Source organism: Phyllostomus hastatus, unplaced genomic scaffold (genome assembly GCF_019186645.2).
Source record: "Phyllostomus hastatus isolate PE091 unplaced genomic scaffold, TTU_PhHast_1.1 phas_contig_495, whole genome shotgun sequence".
Taxonomy (NCBI): Eukaryota; Metazoa; Chordata; class Mammalia; order Chiroptera; family Phyllostomidae; genus Phyllostomus; species Phyllostomus hastatus.
Genome location: NW_025333895.1, coordinates 1,627,372 through 1,642,809, shown reverse-complemented (window position 1 = coordinate 1,642,809; position 15,438 = coordinate 1,627,372). Strand labels below are relative to the sequence as shown.

The 15,438-nt window shown below is 47.2% G+C and overlaps 1 protein-coding gene across 1 annotated transcript in view; it reads left to right on the top strand.

Annotated features, from left to right (window-relative positions):
• Nucleotides 1–1,601: 1,601 nt before the first annotated feature.
• The window catches only part of PSMB7 (proteasome 20S subunit beta 7), a 54,465-nt gene continuing 40,628 nt past the window's right edge, over nt 1,602–15,438 (top strand). Inside the window, exons 1-5 of the mRNA XM_045846034.1 lie at nt 1,602–1,700; nt 2,139–2,232; nt 3,046–3,143; nt 4,578–4,718; nt 9,001–9,116. Coding sequence (XP_045701990.1) covers nt 1,639–1,700; nt 2,139–2,232; nt 3,046–3,143; nt 4,578–4,718; nt 9,001–9,116 — 511 coding nt within the window. The 5' untranslated portion in view covers nt 1,602–1,638. The remainder of the gene's footprint in view (nt 1,701–2,138; nt 2,233–3,045; nt 3,144–4,577; nt 4,719–9,000; nt 9,117–15,438) is intronic.

Here is a 15,438-nt window from a genome sequence, read left to right as displayed (position 1 = left end):
GGGTGGCAGGTGAGTGAGGTTTTATTTTCTGATTTCACACAAAAGGCCCAGAGAAGTAATGACAGGGAATTTCACCTTTGACGAGTATTTGTTGAACACAGAATTGTGACAGACACTGGTTCTAGGTGACTGAGATGCCATTCATTCATTCCCAGAAACATGCCTGACATACAGTAGGTGCCGATAAATATCTGCTGAGCGAGTAAATTCATTCATCCCACATTTACTGAGGCCATCAGTTACTGGCTATGCAAATTTGAGCAAGTTACTTCACTTTGATGAACCTTAATTTCCATCAATAGAATGAGTTGAATTACGTAGCTACCTCTTAGGGTTGTTGGCAGGAGGAAATGAATGTATTCACAATAATATCTATTTCTTTAGAAGCTGCTACGTGCCACAATAGATGCTTCCCATGCATGATTTTTGAGTTTCGCGTCAGCCTTGAAAAAATCTAAATAAAATGAACATAACCAAATATCCTGTTTAAAAATGTGCAGTTGAGTGGTTTTTAGTATGTTCACTGGGCTGGGTAGTTACTACCTCTATATAATTCAAGAACATTTTCATCATCTCCAAAAGAGATTTAGTATCCGTTAAACGTTCACTCTTTACTTTCTTCCCCACCTCCTTAGATTCTGGATTCGTCTAGTGAGGACATTTCATAGGAAGGGAACCACGCTGTACATGGCTTTGCGTGCCTGACATCTTTCACTGAACATAATGTTTTCAAGGTTTATTCCTGTGGTGTAGTGTGCATCCATGCTTCACTTTCTATGGTGGAATAACATTCTGCACTACAGATGTGTACTGCATTTTGTGTATCCATTCATCCACTGATGAGCATTTGGGTTGTCTCTATTATTTGGGTATTGTGGATAATGTTGTTGTGAATATTCGTGTACAAGTTTTTGTGAACATGTTCTTAATTCTCTTGGGGAGTTGCATAAAAGAGGAATCCTGGGTGTAGGTTTAACTGGTTGAGAAGCTGCTAAATTGTTTTCTGGAGCCGTTGCACCGTTTTACGTTCCCAGCAGCCATGCATGAGGGATCTAATGTCTCCATGTCCTTGCCAACACTTGTTATTATCTCTTTTTGATTATCACATTCTAGTGGGTGTGCAGTGGTATTGAATTATGGTTTTGATTTGCATTTCCTAATGACTAGTGATGGCAAACATCTTTTCTTGTGCTGCTTCTTGTTCAATGCACAGCAGCCTTTTGAGGTAGCTGTTGTCTCCATGTGACAGTGGAGGAAGCAGATTCAGAGTAGAGAGGACTTGCTCAGTGCATGGAGACCGTGGGCCTGCGTCTGGAACCTGGGTGTGTGTCTGTCTCCAAAGCCCCACGGAGCCGAATTAACAGTAGCAACAGTTCTGGTCTCTGGCTGGCAGCGGGCCTGGCCTCCGGAGCTTGGGACACGTCTTTTCCCCATCTGGGCGCCAGTTTCTCCTCCACGCCACTTGGGGTGATAGAGTCCAAACACCCCCGGGGTCTTCTAGGAGCCCGCAACTCTAGGATCAATCGCCCCAGCGCAGAGTTTGCCCCGCCCCTTTAGCTCCAGTAGCCGACGGCGCCGGAAGTGCTTATTTCTTTTTCTTTGCTCCCGCCCCCGACCCGGAAGTACTTTCTTGGGAAGATGGCGGCTGTGTCAGTGTGTAAGCCACCGGTTGGAGGTTTCTCGTTTGATAACTGCCGCAGGTGCGACCTTTCTCGGGGCCGGCATCAGGGCGGGTTCGGGAGTGCGGTGCCGGGGTTGAGGCTGGGCCGCGGCCTGATCTCGGAAGTCCAAAGGAAGGGTGCGCAGCGAGGCCTGCGCCCGTGGCCCTTGTGACTCAGGGGAATCAGGGCCTGAGCGTGGGTTTCTCCTGAGGCCGGGACTGCTCTCCCACTTTCCCCCCGCACGTGGACTCCCTCCACCTCCATCTCCTTAGGCCCTGTGCCGCCCCTCTGTGAGGCTTTCTTTGCCGAGAAATGAGACAGTAGTCCTGATACTGGCAAGGGGGAGCGAGTGAACAGATGGGCGTGAAAGGGAAGAGTAGGTTCTTTTTTCTTGAGTTCCCTATTAGGCACTGTTTCAGCCAGTGCGGCGCGATGTGGTCCTGTCCGTCAACGCTTTATTCTCTCGTTTGCTCTTAGAAATGCCCTCCTGGAAGCCGATTTTGCGAAGAAAGGGTACAAACTTCCTACAGCCCGGAAAACAGGCACGACCATCGCGGGGGTGGTGTATAAGGTAAGCCGGGACAGGCCGAGAGCAGCAGTTTATGCATGAACTAGGCCTCCTTTATTTCTCTGGGCTCAGCGGGGAAGGGCACGTGTTACAGAGCGCATCAGGAAAAGGACTTCGAGGAGAGACGGCGTTTGTTAGGTTTCGTATGCTTATCAAAAGGTTACACTCTTTTCTCGCTCGGCAGAGTTTTTCACAGGAGGCCAGTTTACTTTTCTGTCTTAGGTCACTGCTTTGGAAGGCGGGCTGATGGGGGAGAGCGCAAGGCTGGGGGGCATACAGGTCTGTCTGACCGTTGAACCCTGCTGCTCCGCTTTCCTTCTCAGAGCCACACTTTCCTCACCAGCCAAGGGGACGTAACTCCAGCCTTAAATTATGCTCAGGGTCAAAAGAGATAATGGTTATTGTTGTTCAGGGTAAAGAGTGAGATCTTGTAAAAGCAAATGGAGAGGTGGCTACTTTAATGGAAGGACTTCTTTCTGCCTTTTAATCCAGACTTTTCCCATATTAGGTTTGGTCTGTGAGGAATTCATTGAGTCGCTGAGCCTCATTTGAAAACAGGAATGATAATTCCTGCCACCTATTCATGATTCAAGCAGTAACATCTGTTGATAAACCTTTTCTTGAATTCTGAAGTATAGCAGAATATTTTGGGCAGGAGGTGTTTTTTTGGGGGAGCAGGGGATGACCAGCATTGTTTCCCCTCAACTGGAGAGCTGTGGTTTACATACGTAAGATTGCGGGTATATATGTATATATCTATATCCATATCTACACCCATGTCTATGTGTACATCTCTTTATATATATTTTTAAATAGGATGGCATAGTACTTGGAGCAGATACAAGGGCAACTGAAGGGATGGTTGTTGCTGACAAGAACTGTTCAAAGATACACTTCATATCTCCTAACATTTAGTAAGTATTGATTGGTTTGAATGGCTTTTGTGTTTTTAAACATTCCAGGGCTAAAAGTGAATTTACTATTTCTCCCTGAAACCTGTTGTTCAGTCTGTATTTTCTTTCTGTGTCCCTTAAATGGCAGTTTTATCCACCTGTCCCCTAAGCATGTCATCCTTAGGTCCCCTCTTTGCTTTCGTCTGCAGTTCATTTGGCACTTGGTCTGCCTTCTCTGTGCCCCTTAAATCCGTTCCTTCCCGTGCTTCCCTCTGCTGAGGCCTTAGTTCAGATTTTTCCCCCTCCTCAGCCAGACCGTTCGAGTTGCCATTTAAATGGCTTCTCTGCCTCTGGTTTCTTCTCTGTGTTGTTCATTTCTCTGTCATTGGATTTTGTAAAACACAAATCTAATTATGTTCCTTTCCTTTTTAAAAACTTTTTTCAAGAGACTTTTTACATGTTTACACTGCTTTCAGGATAAAATCAGACCTGTTGAAGGCCTTGCACAGTCTCACAAAAAGTTCATTTTTTCGGCCTGTTCAGCCGCTATCGCCTGCCGCTCTAGTTACACCTGGGGAGGCCCTGTTTCCCTCATCTCCAGGCCGTCGCGCCTTCGCTATGCCAGCCCCTCTGCTTAGGATGCCCGTTCCTCTTCTCTGCCTGTGTAGTGTTTTTATTTTATTCTCCCAAATTCAGCTGCTATGAAACCTCTGCTCACAAAGATGAGAAGTAATTGCTCTTTTCTTCAGTTTCCTTTAGCGTTCTGTACCTGTGCTGCTGTATTGTATGTATTACAGAAGGTGCAGTTTCTGTTTGCCTGTGTCATCTCCACTCGGCTTTGAAGTCAAGTGCTAGGACTTGGACACTTAGTGCGGTGTCTGGTACCTGGGAGTAAATACTTGGTAAAGGTTAAAGTGCAAGACTTAACATGCCTTGCTCTTTTGTATAACTTGGATGTATTTGTAGGATTAGTAAAATATACATTCTTTTAGGAGCGCAGACACTAATGACTGCAAATGTTCCATTGTGCCATAGAAAATACATTTGCATATAATTAGATGCGTATTGTCAATTTTATGTTTGTTTAAGTTTGGTTAAACAGAGCAGTTACACTCAGAAACACCTCTCTGTACCCGAACTTTGTAGTTCAGGTACAAAGAGGTTACCTAAGAAACTCCGCTGCTTTTTTTTTTTTTTTTTTTTTTAGATTTTATGTATTTATTTTTAGAGAGGGAAGGGAGGGAGAAAGAGAAGAGAGAAACATCAATGTACGGTTGCTGGGGGTTATGGCCTGCAACCCAGGCATGTGCCCTGACTGGGAATCGAACCTGCGACACTTTGGTTTGCAGCCCGCGCTCAATCCACTGAGCTATGCCAGCCAGGGCTAGAAACTCGGCTTCTAATGGAGACGTCTGGTAATTGAATTTCAGCTGAGCTTCTAATCATGCGTTTCAGTTGTTGTGGTGCCGGGACAGCTGCGGACACAGAGATGACGACCCAGCTCATTTCTTCTAACCTGGAGCTCCATTCCCTCTCCACCGGCCGCCTTCCCAGAGTTGTGACGGCCAATCGGATGCTGAAGCAAATGCTTTTCAGGTGAGGTTCCAGGGTGAGGATTTCCACAGCATCTTTTTTTCATGTCTTACAGATCACTAGCTAGTGGCAGCCTGGAAGCGAGAGAAAAAGCATTCTCAGAAATACGCATTTTATTTTAGAAATCAGTTGTTATTAAGGAGCCATTTTAATTTCATAAGGCTTTTGATAATACATTTGAACTTATGGGGTCTGTCTGTTTTTCTTTTCCCATGCATAAATCGTATGTGACCAGTCGAGCCACTTCCTTAGGCAGAGACATGTTACTGGATGGAAAAACTTCTCTGTTTATAGGAAGAAACTTAGAGCTGCTAGGAGTCCTTGAGAAGTTCCTCTCGTGAACTCACTCAAACACAAATGACTGGGTTATTTTTCTTTCAAGGGGAAAAAAGCAATGAAATGAACAATGGTAACATTAATATTAACCAATATTTATCTCTTTGTACCAATCCTGTGCTAAGTGCCTTCTGTGTGGTCTCATTTTATCCCTTGAACCCTGAGGTCCAGGCTGCTCCAGGTTCCATGGGAACAAGTGGAGGCTTAAAGAGGTGCAGTCACTTGCCTGACTTGGCCTTCCCTCCCTGTTGACTCCCACAGACAGTTCCTGTTAGTAGTTTTGTTTTTCTTTCTTAATAATCACATCATCACTTTATGTGAGTATGGGCCTTGACTGTTTTAAACTTCTAAGTCCGTTTTCTCATTTGCTTCTTATGGAGAGAGGCAGTTACTGTACTGGAAGTAGCCTGGGTATTTAGTCTTGGGTTGGAATACTGGCTTCTCCTCTTGGCACCTGCCTTACTTGTAGCAGATTCTCTCCTCTTTCCTTTGTAGAGTGTGTGCATTGTAATACCTTTTGATTTTCGAGTTGACCAGAGACCTTTATTCTAACGCAGAACATTCCCTGAGCCTCTGCCCCATGCAGTGGAAGCCGTACCCGGGCCTGTAACAGGGAAGGGGGAGCCGGAATGGAGAGCGGAATCATGAACAGGCAGCTCAGGGGTTCTGTTCAGCTTGTAGAGGAATTTTATGTGGACCACAGAGCGTTTTTTTTTTTTTTAAATAGCGTCCAGTAATTACAAATGGGAGATTAGAATGAAAATATGTGGATTTCTGGTGTCTGTTTGAAAAAATTCCTAAAGTTTGGGGTAACGCATGGCACTAATCTTCGGCACCTGAGTGGCACATGTTGCCTTTAGAAGCGGGAGCCCGTATCTGGCCTGTCAGTCCCTGCCTCGTTCACTTCCCCCGTTTCCCACCTTGCCCTTGCCTTCCCGGGCACGTTCAGGCCTTCATCGGTGAGTCGGTAAGGGGGTGTGAGGTTCAGCGTGGCCCTGCAGCAGCAGCAGTGTGGTTCCCATGTTACTGGTGAGGCGACCGGGCTTACGCGTCACATGGGCAAGAAGCCGAGTCACGTCCACTCAGCTCCTTCTCTGGCTGTGCACGCCCTCACGCCAGTGGTTTCCATTTATCTATGTACTTAGTCATCATCGTAACCCTGCAGAATTATCGCCTGTCAAATAAATCCTCCCAGTACAGTGTGAGAACTTGTTAAAGCACATCTGTGGTCAAGATTTCCAAAGACATTTGTGATTTTGATTTTAAATACAAAGCTCCCTCTGGTGGTTTGTGTGGCGCATTACATTTAAAACAATTTTTATACTTGTAAAATTGTCCTAAACGGAATATTTCAAAATAATTGGCAGTGTCATTTAAAGCATTTAGCTAAATCCAGCAGATGTTCCCAGAATAATTATGGCCCTTTATGTCTTCTGAAATTTTTGTTAAGACACGTAAAATGAGCCGGTTGTAGAAGGAAAAAAGGTGTAGGATTTGACTTCAGAAGCAAGACTGTTGACAGCGCCGGGCACAGGGCCTGGTGCGTGGTTAGATCCCCGTGAGCTCCGAGGCCGACAAGAGTGCAGGGCGAGTTCTTCTTGCCCTCAGCGTCTTGAGCGTCCCGTCCCGTCAGTGGGAGAGCACGGCGACCAGAGCGTTGGCCTTGAACCCACAGAGGGGTTCTGGAGACCTGTCGCCCTCCCGGAATAGTAAAAACCTTAGTCTGTACACTTGGTACGAGGTAGGGTTCCACAATTCCAGTAAGCTTTCCAGAGGGGCCTGTGACCCATAAAAACTTAGGATGTTGATGAATATCTTTTTTGGTGGTGTCACAGAATTTCATTCTAGTGACCAGTTTTTGAGTATTAATGATGTTGCCTGTTTTAAGTTATTTAAGGTATTTAAGTTATCATATTCTGTGACCCTTTGGGACATAGACACTTTAGGTACTTGTGATTAATTCTTTAGACTATATTTTAGAACAAATTCTAGAAATGGAATTGCTGGGTCAAAGATATGCATAGTGAACATTTTGATACATACTGCAGAAACTGTCTCTGAGAAAGATCGTACTAAGTTGCACTACCACCAGGAGTGGGTGAGGAAATGTAGCGGCCTTGGCTGGTGTGGCTCAGTGAACTGAACTCCCGCCTGTGGACCAAAGGGTTGCTGGTTCAATTCCCTGTCAGGGCACGTGCCTGGATTGCAGGCTGGGTCCCTGGCTGGGGGCTTGTGAGAGGCAGCCGGTGGATGTATCCCTCACATCGATGTTTCTGTCCCTCCTTTGCTCCCTCCCCCCTTCTAAAAATGAATAAATGAATATTTCGAAAGAAAAAGTGTAGCATGGCTTTTTAATGATCGTGCAGTTTTCTGTTGTATAGCTGTATCAGTTCGGCCAGTGCTCCCTCTGCTTCCACTGTTGCAGTGTCTCAGACGTGCTGCTGCAGTAAACATTCCTGTGCATCTGCTTCTGCGGGTTTGTTCTGTTATATCCTTAGATTCCTGGAAGTAGAATTTCTGGATCAGTTTTTAAGGATTTCAGTAACTTCAATATCTTAGACTCTTTTAAATGCACCAAACAGACACTGCTTCAGCTTGGAAGGGAACTAGCTGATTATTGCTGACTTTGAACACCCTGCGTGGCGGGCAGGTGGACCTGCCGTGCACTGGACTGCAGTGCGAGTGGTGGGTCTGGTGACTCTGGCTCCCCATCCCACGGCCCTGTAGCCTCGGCCTTGTAGCCAGCTCGTAGGCCTTGGGATCACCTCTTCCCCTGCTGGGCCCTTCCTTCTTGAGGCTGCTTCTGACATCCTCTCCTGCTCTGCAATTACTTCACTTATAAGTAGAAGATTCTTTCTGAAATAGCAGTTCGGTGATCAAGGGAGACGTCGGACTTGACTACTCTGTGTGTCTCGCGCACGTCCCGATGGGGAGCTCTGTCTCAGACAGCCTAAAGCGATGCCTTCACTTGGCTCGTGTGTTAATTCATGTATTTCACTTTGAATGACGATGATCATTAGGCAAATTCAGCATGTATTGGTTTCATTTTTCTTCTTGAAGAGCCAGAGGCTCACAGTGGAGAACTTTAAATTCAGCATGTTAATCGAGCATAGCAGTTCCAATGGTAAACAATTGGACCGAACACGGGGAAAGCAGTCTGTAGAAGTGGGAAAACTGCCAGGTGAAGCATTCCAGGGGACAAGTACGTGCACAGTGACATGGCGGTGGGGTGGGTGGAAACGTATTCCTGCCCACGCTCCTGAAAGGCACACCTCTGTCTTGTGGGTGGTAGAGGGTTTATAGGCCGTCATGGAATTATGTCATCATTCGCTTCCCTGGACGATGAAATACTTTCCTCTTTTACTCAATGCAAGCTCGTATCTGTGATCATACTTTTATGGGCTTATTCAAGGGGAAGGTGTTTTGACATTAGCCATTTTCCTGTTAGGCTGTGGGGAGGTTGATAATTTGAACAACCTGAGTTTAGCAACACTTCATTGCTCACTTGGAAGGCAGCTTATCTGCCGATCACAGAAAGGCATGATGGGAAGGGGCGCATAATCTTTGGGGTGAGCCAAGCTTGGCTTTGAGACGTCGGATGAGTAATTCGTGTCTTTGGGTTGTTTCCTGTTCTCTGAAGGGAGAAGTATAGAGCCCTCTTCTGAAGGTGGTTGTGAGGCTGAGATGAAATAAAGTGTGGATTATCTCACACAATACGGAAGTTCATCTCACACAAAACAAAAATTTACAGTTTTTATTGGCTGATAGTAGACGTTCAACTCAAGTTCATTTCATTTCCTATTTCCCATCAAAGCAGTAACCACTTAATGAAACAGTGGCAGTATAAGAAAAGCTTTTTGTTTTCTGACTTCTCATACAGCTTTTGGTTAAGTTACAGTGATGCAATACAGACTCATTTTTTTTTTCTTATACACACTCTGATCACCAGGTATCAAGGTTACATTGGTGCAGCCCTAGTTTTGGGGGGCATAGATGTTACTGGACCTCACCTCTACAGCATCTATCCTCATGGATCAACTGATAAGTTGCCTTATGTCACCATGGGTGAGTGTGATGTTTCCCTCCTGTTTTAGAATCCTCTTATTTACCATGATGGTCTTTTATCTTCTTAAAAGATTTTATTTTATTTTCAGAGAGAGGGGAAGGGAGGGAGAAAGGGAGAGAAACTTCAGTCATTTGCCTCTCACACACCCCCAACTGGGAACCTGGCCTGCAACCCAGCCATGTGCCCTGACTGGGAATTGAACCGGTGACCCTTTGGTTTGCAGGCCAGTGCTCAATCCACTGAGCCACCCCAGCCAGGGCCCAAGATGGTCTTTAAAGAGCTGGTCTAATTTCCTGTTAGAGGAGGCAGTGCAATAAAGTGCTTTGATTCATTCTGCAAACGTTTATTGAGTTCTTCCTACAGGTTGATCCCTGTTCTGTGTGCCTGGGGTATAACTGAACAAAATTTTAATAAAGATTTTTTTTAGTCCTCACTCGACGACATTTTTCCATTGCCTTTAGAGAGAGTGGAAGGGAGAGAGAAACATTGGTGCAGGAGAGAGAAACTTGGATGCGAGAGAGAAGCATTGACTAGTTGCCTCTTGCACATGCCCGGACCAGGGATGGTGCCTGCCCAGACCAGCAGTTGAACCCGCAACCCAGGCATGTGCCATGACCGAGTATCAAACCTGCAACCTTTTGGCTATGGGATGATGCTACAGCCAACTGAGGCACACTGGCCAGGGCGTGCTAAAGATTCTTGCCTGCAAGGAGTTTATATTTTAGTAGGGGTAGATAGACAGCAAGAGTAGCTGCTGTATCACTTTCTAGTGATAAACGCTAGGAGGAAAAAAGTAACGTAGATGATATTGTGCTACAGTTATGAAAGATACTGCATTTGGGGGAGACTGGGTCAAGGGTATGTGACAGCTGAGTGTACTACCTCTTACATCTGCATGTAAATTTATAATTACCTCAAAACAAAAAGTTAAAAATTAATGCAGGGCGAGGGGACTCGGGAGTGCTGGGAGGTCAGACAGGGCCCAGGAGAAGGGGGGTTTGAGCGGGAGGGCCCTCTGGGCGGAAGGAGAGCTCCCTCAATGGGGCGCGTGCCTGGTGCGTGCGGGCCTCTTCCTTTCTGGAGTGACTGCAGTCCCTTTTTACCACTTAGTCTCGGGGTGCTTCTCCTGCTGTTTTTACCTATCACGTTTTTGGCCTTGGGACCTTGGCTCTGCAGAGCCGGGAGCACTGCTGCCCTGAAGAGGCTGGGCGTGGCCGGTTCGAGACCCCGCTGCTCTGCGCCGTGCTGCCTGGCCTCTTAGGGGGTTTGGATGCAGCGGTGGTTCCCTGTTGGAGGGGTTTGTTGGGAGAGTGGTTTACCCCCAGATATCGTGTGGACGAATCTTCGTAATTATTTTAAAGTGAAGATACAGTAATTTTAGAATGGTTTTGAATTGCTTTATTCAAATGTATTATCTCCATCAAAGTACTATTTTTCCCCATTTGATGCTTTTAAATGTAAGGTGGAATAGCCTTTTCTACTAAGTACTTTAATTTCTTCTTTTTTAATTTATTTATTTTTAAAGATTTTATTTATTTATTTTTAGAGAGGGAAGGGAGGGAGAAAGAGAGAGAGAGAGAAACATCAATGTGCGGTTGCTGGGGGCCGTGGCCTGCAACCCAGGCATGTGCCCTGACTGGGAATCGAACCTGCGATGCTTTGGTTCGCAGCCCGCACTCCACTGAGCTACGCCAGCCAGGGCATTTCTTCTTTATTTTTACTTAAAAAAACTTCACACTTGCAGAAAAGAACAAGAACAGTTCTGTATGCCCTTTACTGAAATTTGTCACAAGCTAACGTTTTACCACAGTTGTTTCTTGTTCGTCTTGTTGATTTGTGTGTGTGTGTGTGTGTGTGTGTGTGTGTAGGTGTAGCAATTTGAGAGTGAACCGCAGGTGACATAATCCTCCACCTTTAAATCCTTGAGCATATTTTCTTATATACCCTTGATAAAATCGTCAGTTTCTGGAAATGTAGAGTTGATATGAAGCAGTTTCATTTCTAGGATGGAAAAATGGAATTGGTTTCCTTTGCTTTTGAACAGTAGCACTCGGTCTGTGAGCATAATCCTGAATTTAGGAAAAGCTGCTGAAAGGGAGCAAGTAGTCAAGTAGACTTGTGCCTGCTCCTCTCCCTCCTGCAGCGCCACGTTGCGCTCCATGCTGGCCGGCAGTGACCCCGTGTCTCTCCAGGTCTAGTGAGACCCCAGGGCTCGGGTCCTCCAGCTTCGGGTTCGCAGCGGCGCCCTTCTGTGTGGAAGGCGTCACTCCGCACAGGCGGGCTCTGCTGGCCTGGGAGACCAGATTAAGGAGAACGAGAGCGTCAGCAGCATCTGATGTTAATGCGCGCGCACATTATTGCAGTGCAGTTTAGTTTGTTCATCTGTTCGTTATCAGCTATTTCTTGAGGGCCTTCCAGGTACAGGTGCCGGAGCGGGTGCCCCCGGGAGAGGCTAGTGCAGGACCCTTGCTCTTGGCGCACACACAGGGTGGTGGGGGGCAAGAGGGTAGCTGACCAGGGCAGTGAGTACAAAGGCCAGTGGAAGCCAAAGGGAGAAAGGGTCACATCTAAACTGGAGGGTTTCAGGAAAAGCATTGCTTCATTTGAGCTGAATTCTAAAGGAAGGATGAGTTACTTTCATTCATTTACCAGATAATTTATTGAGTGTTTATTTTCTGCTAGGCTCCGTGCAGGGTGCCGGTCATATAGTGGTCAGCACAGCACTTGCCCTCAGTGCCTACAGCTTCCTGTGGGAGGCAGGAGTTAACCAGGGACTCGTCCGTTAATCTAGCAGAGTGTCCTGGAGGCAGCACCCAGGAATACGAGAGAATAATGGGGTGTGTGTGGGTGTCGGGGGTGTCGGGGGTGCATGTGGATGACAGGCATTTGGGAAGTCCTCACTGGGCAAGTGACATCGAAACATTTTCTTTTTTTTTTTTTTTAAAGATTTTATTTATTTATTTTTAGAGAGGGAAGGGAGAGAGAAGGAGAAAGAAAGAGAAACATCAATGTGCGGTTGCTTGGGGCCGTGGCCTGCAACCCAGGCATGTGCCCTGGCTGGGAATCGAACCTGCGACACTTTGGTTCGCAGCCCGAGCTCAATCCACTGAGCTACGCCAGCCAGGGCCTGAAACATTTTCTGATTAAAGTAATTCACAAACATGACAAACATTCAAGTGGGAGAAATATTACGCAAAAAATAAGCCTCATTTCATATCCCTCCTCCAGAGTAGTGACTGTTAAGAGTTTCTTGTGTTTTCTCCCCCAGAAAACGTTTTATGATACACTTTTATATATCTCGCCTGTCTCTCTGTCCCTGTGAAAAATACACTAGTGAGTCCGTGCCATACATGCCGCCCCCGGCTGTGGAGTTGCCGGAGGAGGTGTCACATCAGGCCGTGCAGTTCTGCGTCGCGGCTGTGGTGACAGCTGCACAGAGCTGCGCTGTGTGTGACGGTACCGTGGTTTACTGACTCGTTCTCTCGTGGGTGGATATTTTCGTTTTCAGGTTTTGCAACGAATGTGACTTGGTGTACGTGTGTAAATGCATATTTCAGATACATTCCTAGTAGTGGTCTTCCTGGATTGCAAGCAGTGAGATCACTGGGTGATTTAAGGAAGATAAGAATGGTTTCTTTTTAAAGGACAGTAGGTGTACTTCCTAGGAAGGAAGGACAGCTTCTGGACAGCCCAGAAAAGTGACGGGTGGCCATGTAGTATGTTTTACCTGTTGAGAGCTGTTGCCAAATTGCCCTCCAAAAAGATCGCAGGAGTGTTCTACTCCTACTAAGAGGATGTGAGTGTGCCTTTCTCTGATGACCTCACCGATACTGGGTACACTCACCAGTCTGTTCGGTGAAAGACGGGAAGAAGTAACGCAAGCCGAGACCTGGATGCTAAGTGGGAATTAGCCAGGAATTTGCTTCTCTGCTCCCTGTCCTCAAGGGGAGGACTTCGCAGGCCCTGTGCTGCACAGGGCTGGTGTGGCCGAGAAACTGGAAGGCCAGAGTTTGCTGGGTGGGTGAGGCAGTGCAGAGGGTGGGAGGAGCATTCCGTGCAGGGGGCGCAGGGGGCCCAGGGGGTACAGCAGAAGCAGCAGAAGCAAAGACAGGGATGTTCAGGAGGAGGGAGCAGAGGCAGGGCCGGAAAGCTAGGCTGGACAGGGTCCCAGTAGTACTGTCTGAGTTGTCTTGATTGTCCTGGAGGTTTCTGTCTGACGCTTTTGAACCTGGAATGGCGGGGTGAGATTTGCCTGTGAGAGGGAGCAGTCTGAGGGCTGTGGGGAGGAGGGTTGGCATGGGGGGGGGGGGGGAGGCAGGGGCGGAGCTTGAGTCGGGCTGGAAATGTCCAGGGTGTGGAAGGGCCGGGCGGCAGTAGGGATGGCCACTAACGCTGCAGAGGTCACTCAGAAACCAGCCAGCCCTCAGGCTTGATTCCGAGTCTCTGTCACCTGTCTTCTCCTGTGTTCCTTAGTGGCAGTCCCTTCCTGGCGCTTGACCAGTGTTGGGGCAGCTCCTTCACCCGGGGCCACCTCCCTTCCAGTTGGGCTCTGAATCCTTCCTGTCACCCCTCCTCCCCCTTTACTTGTGTAACAATTCTCCCGTGGGACTGCCTCGGGCTGAGGTCGTAGGTTCCTCTCAGGGCATTTGGTGTGGAACAGGACTCCAGGATTCCAGCCATGGCCATGCTCCGTTTCCCCCAGCCCTTGTCCCTCCTGCCCATGAGGATTTGAGGTCTCAGAGAGTAGAATTCCTGTCTTACTCCCAGAGTCTCGCAGAGTCCTGTGTGACTCGAGTATTTGATGGTAAGTTAATTTTTTGATCCTCTGACTCACTTCTGCCAGAGAGTATCTGAAGTGACCGTTAGAGGCTTCAGCGGCTGTTCATTGGCTGTGAACTGGCAGCCGACGGGGCCCTGGAATGGAGTTGGTGTTGGTGGTGTCCATTTGTGTGGCCCCAAGTCAGCACGACATGTTGCGTGTGTGATAGGTTCTCGGTTTTTTTGTTTGTTTGTTTGTTTTTGTCTTTGAAGCTTAGCATTAGTTTAAAGCACATGATGGCAGGTCTCTGTGCCAGAGGATTCTGGTGCTGTCTCATTATTTTCAGTTAAAATTCTGTGGAAGGGATGCTGTCATTGCCACTTTATTGATGAGAAACCTAAAACTTAAAGGAGAGCTTTTTGTAACTTGCCTCTTACTGCTCTGCCCGTCAGTGGCAAAGCTGGGATTTGAACCCTTGTTTCTAGTTCAGGGGAGCCCCAGTGCAGCACAGCTGCTTGGGTTTCAGCGTCCTGCAGATGTCGCTTCATTAAGATACTAATAAGCCTTGCTTCTAAATACTGAAAATATTTATACAAATTCCGGAAGGGCATTTATTTGTTTTCCATGTATTCAGCTGCTGTGTGTGCAGATTTTCCATCCTGCACATGCAAAACAGTATTTACTGAAATAGCTTTTTATAGCATCAAAGGAAAATTTTAAGTTATTCACAAGCCTACCACCGAAGACACCGTGACTTACTGTTAGTTAGTCCACGTCCATTGGGAGAGGAGCCCCTTACCAGAGGATGTGTAAGGAGGGACGGTTCTTGAGCTGCCTTGGCTTTGGCTTTGTTGTTCTTGTAGTTTCTTGTGGCCGTTGTTCCTTTGGAGCCGAGTGGGTGCACGGCTCTGCCTGCGGTGGCAGCTCTGCCGGGCTGCCTGTCTCCCCAGCGGAGGCGTTCCTCGGTTACTGTTCTCTTTTGTTCTTTTTTTTTCTTCTCTCTCTTTTTTCCCCCAAGAGGCTGGGGAGCTGAATTTTGAGAGAGACCCACAGAATTGCCAAAATTTGGTGGACTTTGTTTTAATTCATAATGCACGTTGCTGAGTTTGGGTGAGCTGCAAACCAGACTTCTGGGTAAAATAGAGGGCGCTCCTGGACGAACATCCCCGTGGAACAGCGACCTTCACTGCAGAACGAGTCTTTTCACAAATGTCGTTCCAGGGAGAAAATGAGTATTTCGTGTAAATTGTCAAGCTTCGGTTAAATTATGTGTTTTTTATTATAAGAAATATAAACAAAACTTTGTAATGAATCTTTTTTTATTGGAGTGATTTGACAGGAGGAGCTGGAAGCTGCATACTGCCGGTGAGACAAGGGTGTCCAGACTCTGCCTGCCCGTGGGCCTGTACTGGCGGCTAGCCAAGCGCCTGAAGGCTGCTCTTAATTTGCGCGGACCGGGAAGCACGTGTCTCGGGTCTGCACGTGCACACGCGCCTTGGACCTGCTGGCGCAGCTCTTGGAGGGCAGGGTCCAGGTGCCTCCTCTCTGAGGACTCGCCTTTC